Genomic DNA, 14,913 nt, shown 5'->3' with positions numbered 1-14,913 from the left:
GTCTAAAAAACAAACAAACACTGTAATATTCCAATCTCTACATTTAAAGACCACCAGGAGTTTATATGGATGTGTAGAGCAGTACTAACCAGTAGAGGAGATCAGAGCCAGCACATATTGAGACCAGAAGGAACACTGGGGGCTCTGGAGGTTCTTGCGGTTAGTGAGCGTAAAGGACAGCTCTTTATAGCCACGTCCACCCGGGTGAGGCATGAACTGAGGCCATGGGGGCAAGAGCTTACTGAAGGACGTCCTAGATGTTGCAAGAGGCAGGTTGGGGTTTCTGTGAAGAGCAGAGGAGAGATGAACAGGCCAGTGCAAAATCATTACAGTCGGCATGAAATGAAAATTCACCATTTTTTTTCTAAATGCATGCTATTGATCTTCTTGTGAACAACTCATTCACGCAGGTTTCATTTGATCAGATCTGCTTCCATCCAATCAACAACCGATGCTTTTCGATAATTCATTTCACTCAGATCTGAAGAAAAGTTCTGTCGGTACTTTTGTTACATCGCAACTTTAAAAAAATAAATATAAATGTGGTTGATAAATACCCAGACTTTATGAAGTTTGTCATGTAGTTCATGACTTGCAGAGTAAGCATTCTCTCTTTTGAGCTGAAGAGGTCTTGTTTTTCTGAGGCAAGAGGAACTCCAAAGAGGAACTGCACATCCATTGGAGCTGATAGATCAACACTGTGACAAAAATATATTTAGACGGGGTTCATACAAGATGCTTAAAGTTTTTGAAATTTAAGTCTGGGAAAACCCTTAAAAACAGCCATATTTCTGAAAAGGTACCTGAATAGTGCTTGAATTACTGGAAGACAAAAGACTAGAAAATAAGAGTTTCATTTTATTGATAAAACTATCTTTTCTCACCCGTCTGATATTGCTATAGAGCCATTTCACATGGCTATGAGCGTGATATTGCTCATATATTAATTAAAGTATATGACACAGCTTTCATTCTTCAGGTCAATCATATATTCAAGGGAGAAAATAAGGAAAGCGATATCTTTGTCATAGTATCCTTTTAATGGTTAAAGTTACCACAGCCATTACATGTGCTGCACTTTATTTGTACCATTTTTTTTTAATCTATTTACCTTTTTTAGAATTTGAAAGATTATAAAGATATGGTTTGATAAGTGAGATCTCTCATTGTAGTCCTTGAAAACCAAAAAAGAAGTGCTTGAAAAGTCCTTAACAGTCCTGGGATTTCATTTTACAGTATCTGTACAAACCCTGTTTAGAATACACAGAGATTCTTCTTGGATCTGATAGATGTTATTTTGAATGGAACCAAGTCATGTGCAGTGAAGTAAGTATGATATTATGTGTGTGGAATGAGAGGCACCTGTTGTAGGCAGTGTCCTCAGGTAGGTGGTACATGTGAACACTGGACCGTGTGTTTGCTGCCCAGAATTCAGCCATGTCCACAGCTGGACAGATGATAAAGAGGTCTCTGTAGAAATAAAGGGCCATGATATGGATGGCATGCATAGCAAGGGACAGGCGGCTACTTCGGCATCTTAGGATTTTGATAACACAGGAGCCACTTTTTTTACCACTTTTACACATCGGGCAGTGTCGCAACAACAGGAAATGAAGCTGGACGTAAACTTGGTTTTATCAGGTTCGATAAGTTCTGTTTAAGTTGTAAAAAGTCCTTTCCTGTTTGTGTTGCTATGCTGCGGTGCCTTTGTGTGCTGCAGGTCAGAGGGGTGTGTCACATGTGTTGGTCAGGTTTGGTCTGTACTATATCTGACACTAGTGATTATGTGGGCAGCTAGCTTATCCTCTTTCTGAACTACTGAGCGACTGACAATTCAGAGAAAGAACCAGGAATATCAGGACATAGAAGTGGAAAGGAAAATGTGAAATTGCCCTTCAGAGATTAGCTAATCTTTTATTTTATTTTAATATTTTAACTTCATTCTAGCAGACATTTAATTTTACTCAACATAAAATATTTTGGCTATGATTCCAACAGTGAACAATGCAGTGTTTGGAGATAACTGGTAATCACAAACAACAATAAATCAAAAGAAAGAGCTTTTGGTTAAATGGACTATTGTCTGCTGAATTTCCCAGACACACTTGAGTAAATTCTCTCCTCTTCAGAATATGTTTGACAGAAACTGAGCTCAAGATGGTTGTATCTGTATCATTCAGAGCTGGGTCATTTCTGCCATAACCTATATTAAGGTAGATAAACATATTTCTGTCAGGACCACTATCGTCAAAGATGATTGACAATTAGCATACAGTTTGGGTTGGCGGTATGCTTCTGTTCTGGCAAGAATTCCCTGCCCATATTCCTAAAGGTAGACATGGATCAGCTGAGAGTCAGCTGATGCGAGCTTGACTAACTTGACCTGCCAGAACTAATGCTACACTTGATTACTTTAAAAGTCATCAAATTGTCAGTAAAACATCATTAAAAGTGCCATAGACTATTGTTTTTCGGTATATGCATAGTCTTCCTGTTCTAAAATTAGCTGTCTCCATCCAGTAAATGTCTCCATGTCATTTTAAGTGCAATGGAATTGTTTTCAGATCAGTGATGAGTGAAAGCTTCTGTTAGGACTGTTTTAAACAATAAGTATTTTTCAGTCGAAACCCAGATATACCATTTCCTTCCTCTTTGCCACAAGCACTACAGCCTACCCACCCACAGTGAATGTAAGACAACCACAGGTTAAGCGCAGAGTCCTAACCTAAGGCTCTGGATTCCTCTGCATTCCAGACCATTTAAAAAAAAATTGTTTTTCAAGGATCTGAACAAACATACTAGAAGGGCAGCTGTGAACATTTGTGAGATTTGCTATTGTTCACTTTGGCATCTAACTAAAAAGTTTGCAACTAGCATTCAAAGCTTTACAAACAAAAAGCTGATCATGGGCTTTTAAATTCAATTAAAACTCTTTTTTTATTGGTATGATATTTTAATGATTGTGAAAGAAGTCTATTATGCTCACAAAGGCTGCATTTATTTGGTCAGTGAAGACAGTTACAATTTAGAATAACTGTTTTTAATTTAATATATTAATTATATATATTTGATGAATAGAAAGTTCAAAAGAACAGCATTTATTTGAAAAGGAAATCTTTTGTAATATTATAAATGTTTTTAATGTCACTTTTGATAAATAAATTTATTGTGTCCACACTGAAAAGTATTACCGGTAATTGACCATAAACTTTTGAATGGTAGTGTAACTTTGGCCCATGCTTTCTCTGCAACATTCTTATAATGACAAGAAAATATACTTCTGTAAGATCTTTGACCTCTTACCTCGTAGCGTTTTCCAGAGCACGAGAGAACACATTGTACCCTGAGGGTGTGGGGGAGTGCTGCAAAGAGTAGAACCAGGTCGCTGCCTCCTTCACGAAAGCATTAGCATCATCTCCACCCAGAGAGTTAGACAGGGCCGCGTAAAACGCTGTCTTACTGTCAGCCCTTCCCTGAAGCTGCTCAAAATTCTTCTCAAATTAATGAAACAGAAAAGTGTCAATAAGAAAATGTCATAGTATTCTATTAATGACACCCTACTAATGAATATTCTGAATAACGCTTTCATTCCGATATATCTGTGTCCTGACCTTGATGTTCTTGGCTCTGCTGATGAGGCCGTCTTCAACTGATGAGCCCAGAAGTAATTCAACTCTGTGGAAGCGTCCGGAACGAAGGACCACAGAAGGTTTTTCCCGAACTACAGTTCCATCAACCACTGGTGACCAGGCCTGCAGGGGACCACTCACAGCCAACAACTACACACAAACACACCAAGAGAACGTTAAACAAAAATAATGATAGCTTTTTGACTTTATTGTGCTTTTTCTTCACAAAGGTGACCCATTGTACCTTGGTCTGGGCAGCATTAATGCTCTGAGCCGATTTGCTCCTCAAACAAGTCAGTATCTGTGTAGTATCAGCTGCCGAGCAGCCAAGTTCTCTAGCCAGAGATGCAGTTTGCGCCTGGGCTTTAGATGTACTCATTACAACAGCAGGCGAAAACACAGATCCACCCTGCAAGCATACAACAGCATTGTTTAGCATTGCATGAGACCAGTAAAAAGGTATCTGGATCTTTAGTCAACAACCATCATTCATTATTTTCATCTAGACTTCGTTTATTATGGGTTTTTTGTTATATTACTCGGCTTGAGAACTGAGAAAGAATTAGGCCACATCAATGCACATTCTATATTAATGCATTATGCTTCAGACCATAAAAAAACTTTTCAAAACAGAAAATCATGACACCATGATGAAGTTTCTTTGCATACCACAGCTATTTATACACGTTTACCCGAAGCTGCATACATAGCACATATTTCAAAGAATTTGCATGTGATTATAAAGCATTTCATTTCAGCACTTCCTATTTTTGCTTAAATGCGAAGTGGAAAGTGTGGTGAGAAACAGTTTCCCTGTTTACTCGAGCCATGCCCTTAAAGTCTTATCAGTGGGAAGTTGCACAACAGAACAATAGCAGAATCTAATAACACTCTTTGCTCAGAACAGGAGATTGTCTCAGTCTGGACTGACATCTGATGGCTGATCAGATGTGATAAATCTGTAGGAATACTAGTGGGAGATTGACAATGGGAGGCGCTCAGGCAAGCCAAAGAACCCCAGAGGATTTAAGACAAACAAATACTAATGAAGACTTTCCAACGAGAGGTACGAAAATGCTGAGCACTGTTTGAGTGACAATGTATTAGTGGTTTCAAGTGATGTTTCTAGTTATTGTAAGCAGATGCCACATCGTTTCGATCATTTGCAGATGTTGCGTGTTTGAAGAGACTCAAACTGTATTAAAACAAAGATATCGGTTCTCTTTCTGACCAGAATGTGCAGCATAAGCTGTGGTCTGTCCTTGATCTGAAATAATATTCAAAAGACTAAACTGAACTTCTCTTTTCAAAAACAAATGAAGTTTCAAAACAGATGTGTATGACCTAAAAATATATAAAGTCGCTAAGATTATACACAAATGTGCAGAATTATCTGGTAACATACTCATGACCAAATGGAGATAAAATCAGACTTTTTTTTGTCAGTCAAAAAGTTAAAAGTTAGCTTAAAGGCTAATGGAGTTCATAAGCTAATTACTTAGCTACTTGATGTTTCCTTGATATAAGAAAACATCAAGTAGCATACATAAACATTATTAAAATCCTTTTTGCCAAGATACAGATGCAGTATTTTCTATTTTACAGTGCATGAGAATGACACTGCAGTAGTGCTGGATAACTTCCCTCCTTCGGACATCTGCGAGCCCATATTTCGAATAGGAGATTGGCTGAAAATAGTGTCTGAGTAAGCATTAGCATTTCATGTTTCTACAAGAGCTTTAACATGTATGCTAACAGTAAAATCTGACTTTTTATATATTTTACAAGATTATTATTACACAGGCAAGCACATATACAGCCATTCAAAAGTTTGGGTTTGGTAAGATTTGTAGATTTTTTTGAAAGAAGTCTCATATGCTGACCAAGGCTGCATTTATTAGATTAAAAATACAGTAAAAACAGTAATATTATGAAATATTATTACAATTTAAATGAGCTGTTTTCTATGTAATTTATACCTGCGATGGCAAAGCTAAATTTTCAGCAGCTATTCTAAAAATCATTATAATATGCTGATTTGGTGCTCAAGAAACATTTCTTATCATCAATGTTGAAAACAGTTCGTACAAACAGATTATTTGATAAGAAAGTTTAAAAGAACTGAATTTATTTAAATTGGAGCGACTTTATTTTCAGTTTCGCTCAATTTAATGCTTCCTTACAGAATAAAAGTATTAATATATCACTGACACCAAACCTTTTAATAGTAGTGTTTAAAAATATTTTCTGTATTTGTATTCAACTGTATTTACAGCAATGTTTGACAGTTGCTGGGCTCAATGTGTGAATGCACAACTGACCACAAAACCCTGCAGCCAGTGATAGCATTAACACTACCTTCCGCTGTTTATCACACACAAAACTTGTTTTTCTTTCTTTTTTTTCTTTTTTTTGTGATAATTAGAAACTTAAAAATGACACAAGAAGCATAACTGTCCACCTCCCTTTCTTTCAGGGAAGGGTATTGGTGGAAGGTCTACTCAGTCAACACGAAGGAAGTGAACTATATACCGCACTGTCATGCCACAAAAGTCTACCATGGGTAGGTTCTGAATTGCAAAATAAACAAGCTAATTGTCAGTTTGCCTACGCTAACTGTTTTAGTGCTGATGGAAACATTCTCGATTGTCTCAGCTGGCTGTTTGAAAGTGTGACCAGACCAAAAGCTGAAGAACTGCTTCGACTCCCAGGGAACCGAGTGGGGTCGTTCATGATTAGAGAGGGCACAAAAGGTCACAATACATCTTTAAAACGAACATTAAACAGCCAGACAGCATAAGGTCTGGTCCCTATTGAAGCTTATTTTTGACAAGAACTGCCCACTAAACAGGAAGAAACTGTCTCACAGAAAGAGATGTTTTTGGCGTATATGTTTGATGTTACAATCATATAACTTGTATTTTTGTAGGTATGTACAGCTTATCTTTGCGCCACAGAACTATTAAGCATTATCGGATAGTTCGAATGCCAAACAACTGGTACTTCATCTCTCCACGCCTCACGTTTCAGTGTCTGGAAGATCTGGTCAACCACTACTCTGGTAAATCATGTAATACAAATAAAAAAACAATAGTCATTTGTGCTGTTTTAGTGTAAAAGATGGTCATCTGTTTGATGCAGATTTTCCCCTCTTGCTCTTGTTTAGATATAGCAGACGGCCTGTGCTGTGTTCTTACTGGCCCGTGCTTGGCCGCCTGTGAAACACACCTGAGTGAGCGCAAGAAATCGACTTGGAGTAAATTATCCTTTGACTGGAGAGCAGTGAACAGGTAAGAAAATCAGTAAAAGCCACTCAAATGTTGTTTCTTAAAGGGATAGTTCAAAACTGAGATTCACGTGATCAGTGTTTGAACTTTCACATAAACATGGAAGAACTTAAAATACTGTAAACCTTTTCAGACAAAATCTTTAATAATGATACACTTTCTCTCAGCTCCGAGCTCATCCCACAGAGTACAAGCCCTTCGGCGGTCAGCTATGGGGTTCAGAACAGTGTCTCTTCCTACCTGTCTTTGCTGGGAGAGCAGGAAAAGCCAGAGAGAAAGAAATTTAGTTTGAAGAAGAAGAGGTGGAGGTCTGTCTACACACTGCCGAACCACCAGCTTGAAAATTTGGCCACTGTGGAGGACAACTATGAGGAGGTGCATTGATAGATCACAGCTAATTCATTTGAGGTGCTCAAAAGCTGATATTTAAAGGCACTGCTGTTTGTGAATACTAAAGGGACTGAATTTTTGTCAGAGAAACATTTGGAATGCTTCAAATATTTTCTTAAACATGTTTATTATTCAAGTTTAGGATTACGAATGAGTGTTTTAAGATACTTGTGTAACCATGATTCATTATTTTTGGACTGGAGTAGATAGATTTTACTGTAAATGTAACCTCAGGCATTAGTCTTGTTACTCAAAACAGTGGTGTTATATAACCGGCAGTGGGACCTCAGAGTTCTGTTCTTACCATTAGTAAAGCTCGGCGGAAGGGTGATGAAGCTGATGGCGAGGTGAGATGAAGGCTCGCAATGTCGGCTCCGTTTCTCTCTGCCCCTATTGTGACTTTAGTGGGGTCTCCTCCAAACAAAGCAATGTTTTTCTGAACCCAACCCAGAGCAGCTGCCTGGTCTTGCAACCCATAATTCCCCGCCAGAGCACTGGAACCTATACAGAGTGAACAGACTTCAATTCATGAGGCACATTCTGGATCTCCAAATGTATTTTCCACACTATCACTCCAGAAGATTTGCAGTAGATTACTGAGAAATTACCTTCGAACTATAATCAGCATGTGAGAGTCCATTCATTATAGAGACAACAAAAATAATAATAATCATTTTTTAAATGTTTACTCAAATCTTCAAAGCTCCACAAGGGTTTAGCTGGGAAACTCAAGGAAGCCAATCAGGCTTCTGCGCAGCTTTCACTGCGTGTTGTTTTTGGATGGACAGTGAAAGCTCATCCTGGCAGACTACTCAAAGGCACCAGTTAGGCCCCCTTTTCAAACTTACTCAACCAATGTTGGCAAAGGGGAAAAGAATCTGAATATTTTCACAACCACTGTGTGGAATGGAACTTCTCACATGGACCTTACGCAACTATATTCCATAACCATATTCCATTCCATTTTTTTTGGAATTCCATTATATGGAAGAAATGATCCCATCTGTGCAATACGTCATTCTGTTCTAACCTAACAGAGCTTCCAGGGCACGGTTTAATTCCAGTGTAGGATATACATTAAACTGTCTCCATAACACTGAGATTCATTCCTTAAAACATTTTCAGGACTTTTCAGCATAAAGTGCCAAGGAAGCCTTTATATTTTTTGCTGCATGACAATAAAAAAAAGCAAATAAAAATATTTTTGTTGTCAGTAAGTTTTTTTTTTTTTTACCAAAATGTATACAAGGATCCATTAAATTGATCAAAAGTGACAGGACTTTTACGTTACAAGATAATTCTACTTCAAATAAATGCTGTTTATCAAAAAAATGCATCACGGTTTCCACAAAAATATGAAGCAGCTCAACTGTTTTCAGCATTGATAATATTAAGAAATGTTTCTTGGGCCCCAAATCAGCATATTAGAATGATTTCTGAAGGATCATGTGACACTGAAGACTGGATTAATGATGGTGAAAATTCCGCTTTGTCGTCACAGGCAAAAATGACATTTTAAAATATATACAAATAGTTCAATTTGTGGGGCTGGCTAAAGTCTTGGAATATTTTCAAGATGCAAATATGAACACATTTGTGTATAATATGTGTGTTCGTACCTGCACTGAGGAATCCGAAAGCAGCCACTCTGAAACTGGCTGTCACTACAATTATGTTGCCAACAGCAGCGAGGTAAGAACCATCTAAGAGACCCGATCCAGAGTTGTGGAAGAACACCAGAACCGGCGCATTCTTTCTCTGTGACAAAATAGAACATTTTGTACTATTAATTGCCAATAATTGTATCCACACCACAGTCAGCGGATGGCGAGGTTTATGAAAAACAGTATTTACAGAAGTAAAAGTTCATGACAAACAGTGAGGTCAGTTACACTTTATTTTGATGGCCTGACAAAACCCGGAAAAAGTGCCTGTTGCCGTCTGTCAGTGCGGTGTAAATTAAATGCATAATGCATACATGACTTTTAAAAAAACATTTAACAAATCTTACCGGCCTCAAACTCTTGATTATTGATTACGTTTATGTACTTATGCATGTTTGAGATCTTGAGTATGTCATGGGGGTCTTACCACACTACTAGCAACAAACACATTGAGATAAAGACAGTCTTCACTGGAGGTGGAGTCAGCGGGGTCACCAGGCTGAAGACAACTGGATCTAAAACAGTTTTGATCAAATAAATCAAATCTCTTTCCAGAAAAATGACTATTAATTCTGCAGAAAGGCAACCGATCAATTTGAGGGTATAAATGTATGAGAACATACATTTATACTCTCACAATCTGCAATCAAAGTTGTCCACGCACCGGGAAAACGTGGCATTCCAGGTACCGGTCCAGTCAGCTGGCTGTGGAGGGCTGAAACGGAGCTCTCCGATTGGTGGACGAGCATAAGGAACACCCAGGAAGTAGGTCACACGCTTGCTATCTAAGCCAGTTATCGGTTTCACCTCACTCTCTCCGAGTAGTGTGCCGTGATCAAGGATGAAAACAGAAGTCAACTCTGGCTGTAAACCTATAAAGAAATGTTTAAACATCTCTGTTGTTTGGATGAAAGAGATCAGAAACACTCTGCACTGATTGAGACTTGAGTGAATAGAAGAATGTTTTGTTTTAAGGTGTCACCTGTCCTGATATAAACAGATTGAGCAGGCTCTTTGGTAACTAGTAAGCAGCGCTGGCCGCTGGTTGTAGGAAGGCAGGTGTGTGTGTCTGGATACATCACACATCTCATGGCTGACTCTCTGCTATCGATAGACACGGCTGAACAGGACTCACTTTCCTCACAAGCTACAAAGGACAAGAAAGTTATGAGCACAAAAGTACATCCACATGTTGTAAATAAAAAAGAAAACATTTTCATCGGTAATACTTTAGTTTAGGGTCCAATTCTCACTATTAACTAGTTGCTTATTATTAGCATGCATACTACTAGGATATTGGCTGTTGATTAGTACTCATGAAGCACATATTATTGCCTTATTCTGCGTAACCATATTCTAAATCCCAATACCTAAACACAACAACTACTTTACTATTAATAAGCAGTATTTAGGAGATTACTGAGGCAAAAGTCATAGTTAATAGTTAGTTAATAGTTAGTTAATAGTGAGAAACCCTAATCTAAAGTGTGACCAAAAAATACATATTCATCAATTGTTATATAATTGTGATTATTATTATTAATGAAATGAAAATAATAAATGAGTAATTTATTGTGAGTTTTATTAATATTATTAAATTATAATATATTTAAACTACTGTTCAAAAGTTTGAGGATAAGTAAGGGTTTTTTTTTTATAAAGAAATTAATACTTATATTTAGCAAGGATGCAATAAGTAAGTCAAATATGAGGGTAAAAACATTGGTAAAGTTACAAGAGATTTCTATTTTAAATAAATGCTGTTCATTTGAAATTTATATTTATCAAATAACCCTGAAAAAAGTATCATGATTTTCACAAACATATTAAGCAGAGCAATTGTTTTTTACATTGACAACAATAAACAATTTCATGAGCAAAAATTCTGCATATTCAAATGATTTCTGAAGGATCATGTGTTACTGATGACTGGAGTAATGATGCTGAAAATTCAACTTTCCCAGCACAGGAATAAATTACATTTGAAAAAAATATTAAAATAGATTTAAAAAAATTATATTATAATAATATTTCACAATGTTACTGCTATTTTTGATCAAATAAATGCGATCTTGAAAGAAAACTTCTACATGTGTTCAACATGTAATACAGTATGTGGCTCTATCACATTCAAATCCGTAAAGATTCACAAAAAAAAAAAAAAAAAAAAAAGGCATAGATAGAGATAGACGTTACCAGAAAGACACCAGTCTCTGACTTTATCCAGGTCCTCAGCAATGTCTCTGCTTATGTGGACAATGTCAAAAGCAGAAACAGACGAATCCACCTGCACAGAGGCGCCATCCAACTGCTTCCAGTTCTTCAAATCAACTGAAAACAAATTTGCAATAAGATCCACAATGTTATGTGTGGAAATACTAAATTCTATTAAATTAATAGAAAACAACAATTGATTATTCATTAACAAGTCTCTTACCATTCTTTATGGGAGAACGGAGAATAAATGGTGGACACACACTGGGATTCTTTGTCCATTGGTTCACTAGAGACATAACAAAGCTGATATTTAAAATCGTTTCATTAATTCATTCACTTCCACAACTCGCATACTGGGAATTCTCAATTGATTGAAAATTACAGAGTTTGAGTTTCTCGGTTTAAAAAGGCACTTGGATTCTAGACATACCTGGCTTTTCATACCAGCCGAAGGGATAGACTTCAGTCTGCACTTTGGATGGGGAGCAGTCCTGAATTCTCCAGTTAGTGCTGTCGTTCTCTCCACACGTCTGGATACCCAGACTATTTAGCGTTAGACACAACACATCTGATCCTGTACAAAGGAAAAACAGAGGCCAACTGTGAGTGGTTTCATTCCTCAGATTAGACATATCACATATGTTTTAAGTAAAATAATTAATCTGAATGTAAAGGTTCTTTCGTACCAGGTACACCTGAATCTTGGACATATCCCATGCCACGACAGCATGGATCTTTATCACACCGCCTCTCACACTCAAAGAATCTGCTCAAGGAATTCAAACAGCATTATTCATAAGGGGAAACAAATAAACTGTGAAGGAAACACAAATTTGTTGGCTTTCCCCTCACCCTTCTGGGATAGATTTACTGGACACACTGACTCGACTGCGTACAGAGTAAGACACCATCTTCTTAAAAGGAACACGGCTGTAGAAGCTCTTCACACTTCCGGTCAGAGAAACTGCACACAAAAAAAGAAAGTGATGAGCACATTACCTATCTTGAAAAAAAGCACTTTGGTGTATCAGTTGGTAAAATAAAATACAAATTTAATGGTCCAAACAGTGAACCATTTATACAAAAAAACATCCATGTAGTGCTTTAGGGGCAAAAAAACAAAAAAAAAAACTGTTTAATTATGAGAGGTTCTTTGATTCCCTCAGTACAAGCTAAGATAAAACGCTGGCTCAAAAAAACTGGAAAATCTCTTTTACAGCATTGAGAAAACCCTTTACGGCAGATTTCCACATAGGCAGCATTATTTTCCACCCTTAAACATCATCAGCAGATGGCCCACATGTTAAGAGTTTATGATCACACCTTTTTGTTGTGGATTACTTTATGGGCCATGAAACATTCAATCCCCTTTGATCCCCTATTATGACTGAAAATCACGGCAGGTGTGTTCCAGGAACGCATAATAGGACTATCAAATCCTGTTTTGGCATTTTAAAGATACTTAACACTTACACTACCATTCAAAAGTTGACTATCAGTACGATTTTTTTTTATTTGTTTGTTTGTTTTTGAAAGAAATGTATACTTTTTTTCAGCAAGGACGCATTCAATTGATCAAAAGTGACAGTAAAGACATTTACAATGTTACAAAAGATTTTGTTTATACTTTATTTTAAGGTGAAGAAGTTACATTGTACTTAACTACTGAGTAATATTAATAACATGCACTTACTATAGAGTTACAGTTAGGGTTTTGTTTACGGTTAGTTGCTTATAATTATGCATAATTTACTGTTATTACTATAAGTAAGTACAAGCAGTAACATGTAACTACGTCACCTTAAAATAAAGTGTTACCAAGATTTATATATAACGTCATTTTTTCTTTTTATTATCATTCCCATATAATCATCTCTCCAAACACAGAGGCTTGTTCTAAAAAACAAAACAAACAGACCAAAATATCTATATAGTCCACCTAAATAGTCCACAATAAATAGTCCCTTTTAAAGGAAAGCTAAAAAGCTACAGAGCGGTCAAAGTCTTTGCTATGCAGAGGAATGAATGACTAAGGTAAATCTGAGAGACACTCCATCTGTCCACTTCTGTTAAAATAAATAACTTGTGATGCCACAGGGTTTAAATCCTAGAGCTGTTCTGCAGTTAAGACAGACATCCAGAATAACCACATTACCGTGTAGTCACTCACTCACTCTAACAATTCTTACGTAACACTTCTTTGTTCTTTTCCATTTCCAATCAAAAGGCTAACAATGAACATCATGCATAAACCACAGTTAGACAGTCTCCCCCATGTGCTTTTCTTTAAAAGGAAACTAATTCTGACACCTTGAGGAACAGTACAAACGGGAAATGGTGCAATGGAGCAGATGTTGAAATAAAGATGAATTTAGCACCATAGAGTGGTGTTGAATTTCAAAATTCAATTGTACATAATGTGTGTTCTGTACATAATGATAATATCATAAATGGTAAATGTCCATATGACATCACATTACAAGCTCAGTATTCTATTAAATATTAAATTATTATATCGGCTAAAAGTTGTCAATGTTTAGGAGCACACTAGCATATGTCTAGCATTAAAACTATTAGAAATTGACCAAATTGCAACAAAATGTAATGTCATGAGGCATTTAAGTTAAAATGAACTAACTTCAGGTGAGTTTTGCATGAACTTAGCATGACAAGTGAATGCTCTGAATTTTAGAAAGGTCCTGAAACACTAAACTACATTTTCTGAGATGTAGTGTACAGATAAGATTTACACTTTTTTTTAACAGCAGCAGTATAAAGCAGATGTCAAATGTCAAGACATCACAGTCAACTGTACAAATTGCACAAGCTGTCAGGCATGTAGATTTTACAGATCTGCTGGTACAGAATAGGTCATATTAGATTGTGTTTGTGTTTGCTTCCACGTACCGCAGACAGCATGAGCTCACTGCTGTCTGCACGCCACATGGGTGAAGGGGAGTTTTGCCACTTCACCTCATTGAAATGTTCTCTAGTCATCCAGACAATTCCTGTAACCACTAACTCAAAAAATGCATAATGAGAACTAGGCATGGCTCATTTTTATGGCTAATGAACAATGCACTGCATTTAAATGCAAAATTAAGATAACGCTCCAGTTTGCATTTGCAGGTCTATACCATTAACGGTAGCAAAACAAGTAAACCTAACCGGTGCAGTGTGCATTTCTTTCTTCTCACATAAAATAATTATATTATATAATTATTAACTAAATCAAATAAAAATTTCATGTCAATTTATTTATTTATCTGAAGTAGGAGCAGTATAATAAGTGGGATAATACTAAAACTAAACGGCATAACTAAAACTGCATATACACATGGTCAGACAATTCAAAAAAATCTCTTCAAACTAGCCATTCTTTATCCATCATCAGTGTCTCACTTTGCCCTTTTACCCTCTGTCAAGCTCCATACAAACATCTGAATCATCGGCATTTCATGTTCAGTTGCTAGGATCACATCCGAAAACAATTAAAGTAAATGACAGAAAGACTCAGTCACAAAGAAAGTGTTGACTTCAGACTTTACAGTAAACCACGGTCATGAGACTTGCATTAGGTAATGCAAAACCCAATCACAGAGAAAAGTCTCTGAAAACTGACAGCTAATGCTGAGAAATATGAAAGCATTATATACTCATATAGTGTAGGCTATACATTATTATTTGAGGATAATGGGTTATGAAAACAAAGTCTAATGTACTTGG

The 14,913-nt window shown here is 36.7% G+C and overlaps 2 protein-coding genes across 4 annotated transcripts in view; one reads left to right on the top strand and one right to left on the bottom strand.

Moving 5' to 3' along the window:
• The window catches only part of tg (thyroglobulin), a 35,343-nt gene that overhangs the window by 982 nt on the left and 19,448 nt on the right, over window positions 1–14,913 (bottom strand). For 2 of the 3 annotated variants that reach the window (XM_082149724.1, XM_082149725.1), the window contains exons 32-47: window positions 12,040–12,151; window positions 11,874–11,953; window positions 11,618–11,761; window positions 11,408–11,473; window positions 11,167–11,301; window positions 9,953–10,117; window positions 9,635–9,842; window positions 9,398–9,485; window positions 8,926–9,064; window positions 7,611–7,807; window positions 3,874–4,038; window positions 3,612–3,779; window positions 3,304–3,491; window positions 1,363–1,470; window positions 558–698; window positions 90–283 (exon numbers count right to left, since the gene is read on the bottom strand). In XM_082149724.1, the coding sequence (XP_082005850.1) occupies window positions 90–283; window positions 558–698; window positions 1,363–1,470; window positions 3,304–3,491; window positions 3,612–3,779; window positions 3,874–4,038; window positions 7,611–7,807; window positions 8,926–9,064; window positions 9,398–9,485; window positions 9,635–9,842; window positions 9,953–10,117; window positions 11,167–11,301; window positions 11,408–11,473; window positions 11,618–11,761; window positions 11,874–11,953; window positions 12,040–12,151 (2,298 nt within the window). Of the gene's footprint in view, window positions 1–89; window positions 284–557; window positions 699–1,362; window positions 1,471–3,303; window positions 3,492–3,611; window positions 3,780–3,834; window positions 4,039–7,610; window positions 7,808–8,925; window positions 9,065–9,397; window positions 9,486–9,634; window positions 9,843–9,952; window positions 10,118–11,166; window positions 11,302–11,407; window positions 11,474–11,617; window positions 11,762–11,873; window positions 11,954–12,039; window positions 12,152–14,913 lie in introns of all 3 variants that reach the window. The other variant, XM_082149726.1, reaches the window with a different exon arrangement.
• Window positions 4,402–7,593, top strand: sla1b (Src like adaptor 1b). The gene is made up of 7 exons (XM_082149771.1): window positions 4,402–4,695; window positions 5,235–5,334; window positions 6,106–6,192; window positions 6,285–6,382; window positions 6,559–6,690; window positions 6,796–6,919; window positions 7,084–7,593. The coding sequence occupies exons 1-7, from the start codon at window positions 4,617–4,619 to the stop codon at window positions 7,298–7,300; spliced, it is 837 nt and encodes a 278-aa protein (XP_082005897.1). The 5' UTR covers window positions 4,402–4,616; the 3' UTR covers window positions 7,301–7,593.

The sequence above is a fragment of the Leuciscus leuciscus genome (assembly GCF_965113295.1).
Source record: "Leuciscus leuciscus genome assembly, chromosome: 20".
Lineage (NCBI taxonomy): Eukaryota > Metazoa > Chordata > Actinopteri > Cypriniformes > Leuciscidae > Leuciscus > Leuciscus leuciscus.
The sequence above is the reverse complement of the archived record's forward strand: the minus strand, read 5'-3'. Positions and strand labels throughout refer to the sequence as shown.

Coding starts and splice junctions, on each gene's coding strand:
- sla1b (XM_082149771.1), top strand. CDS start 4,617: ATGGGAGGCGCTCAGGCAAGCCAAAGAACCCCAGAGGATTTAAGACAA. Junction 6,193..6,284: donor GCCACAAAAGTCTACCATGG/GTAGGTTCTGAA, acceptor CGATTGTCTCAG/CTGGCTGTTTGAAAGTGTGA. Junction 6,920..7,083: donor GACTGGAGAGCAGTGAACAG/GTAAGAAAATCA, acceptor ACTTTCTCTCAG/CTCCGAGCTCATCCCACAGA.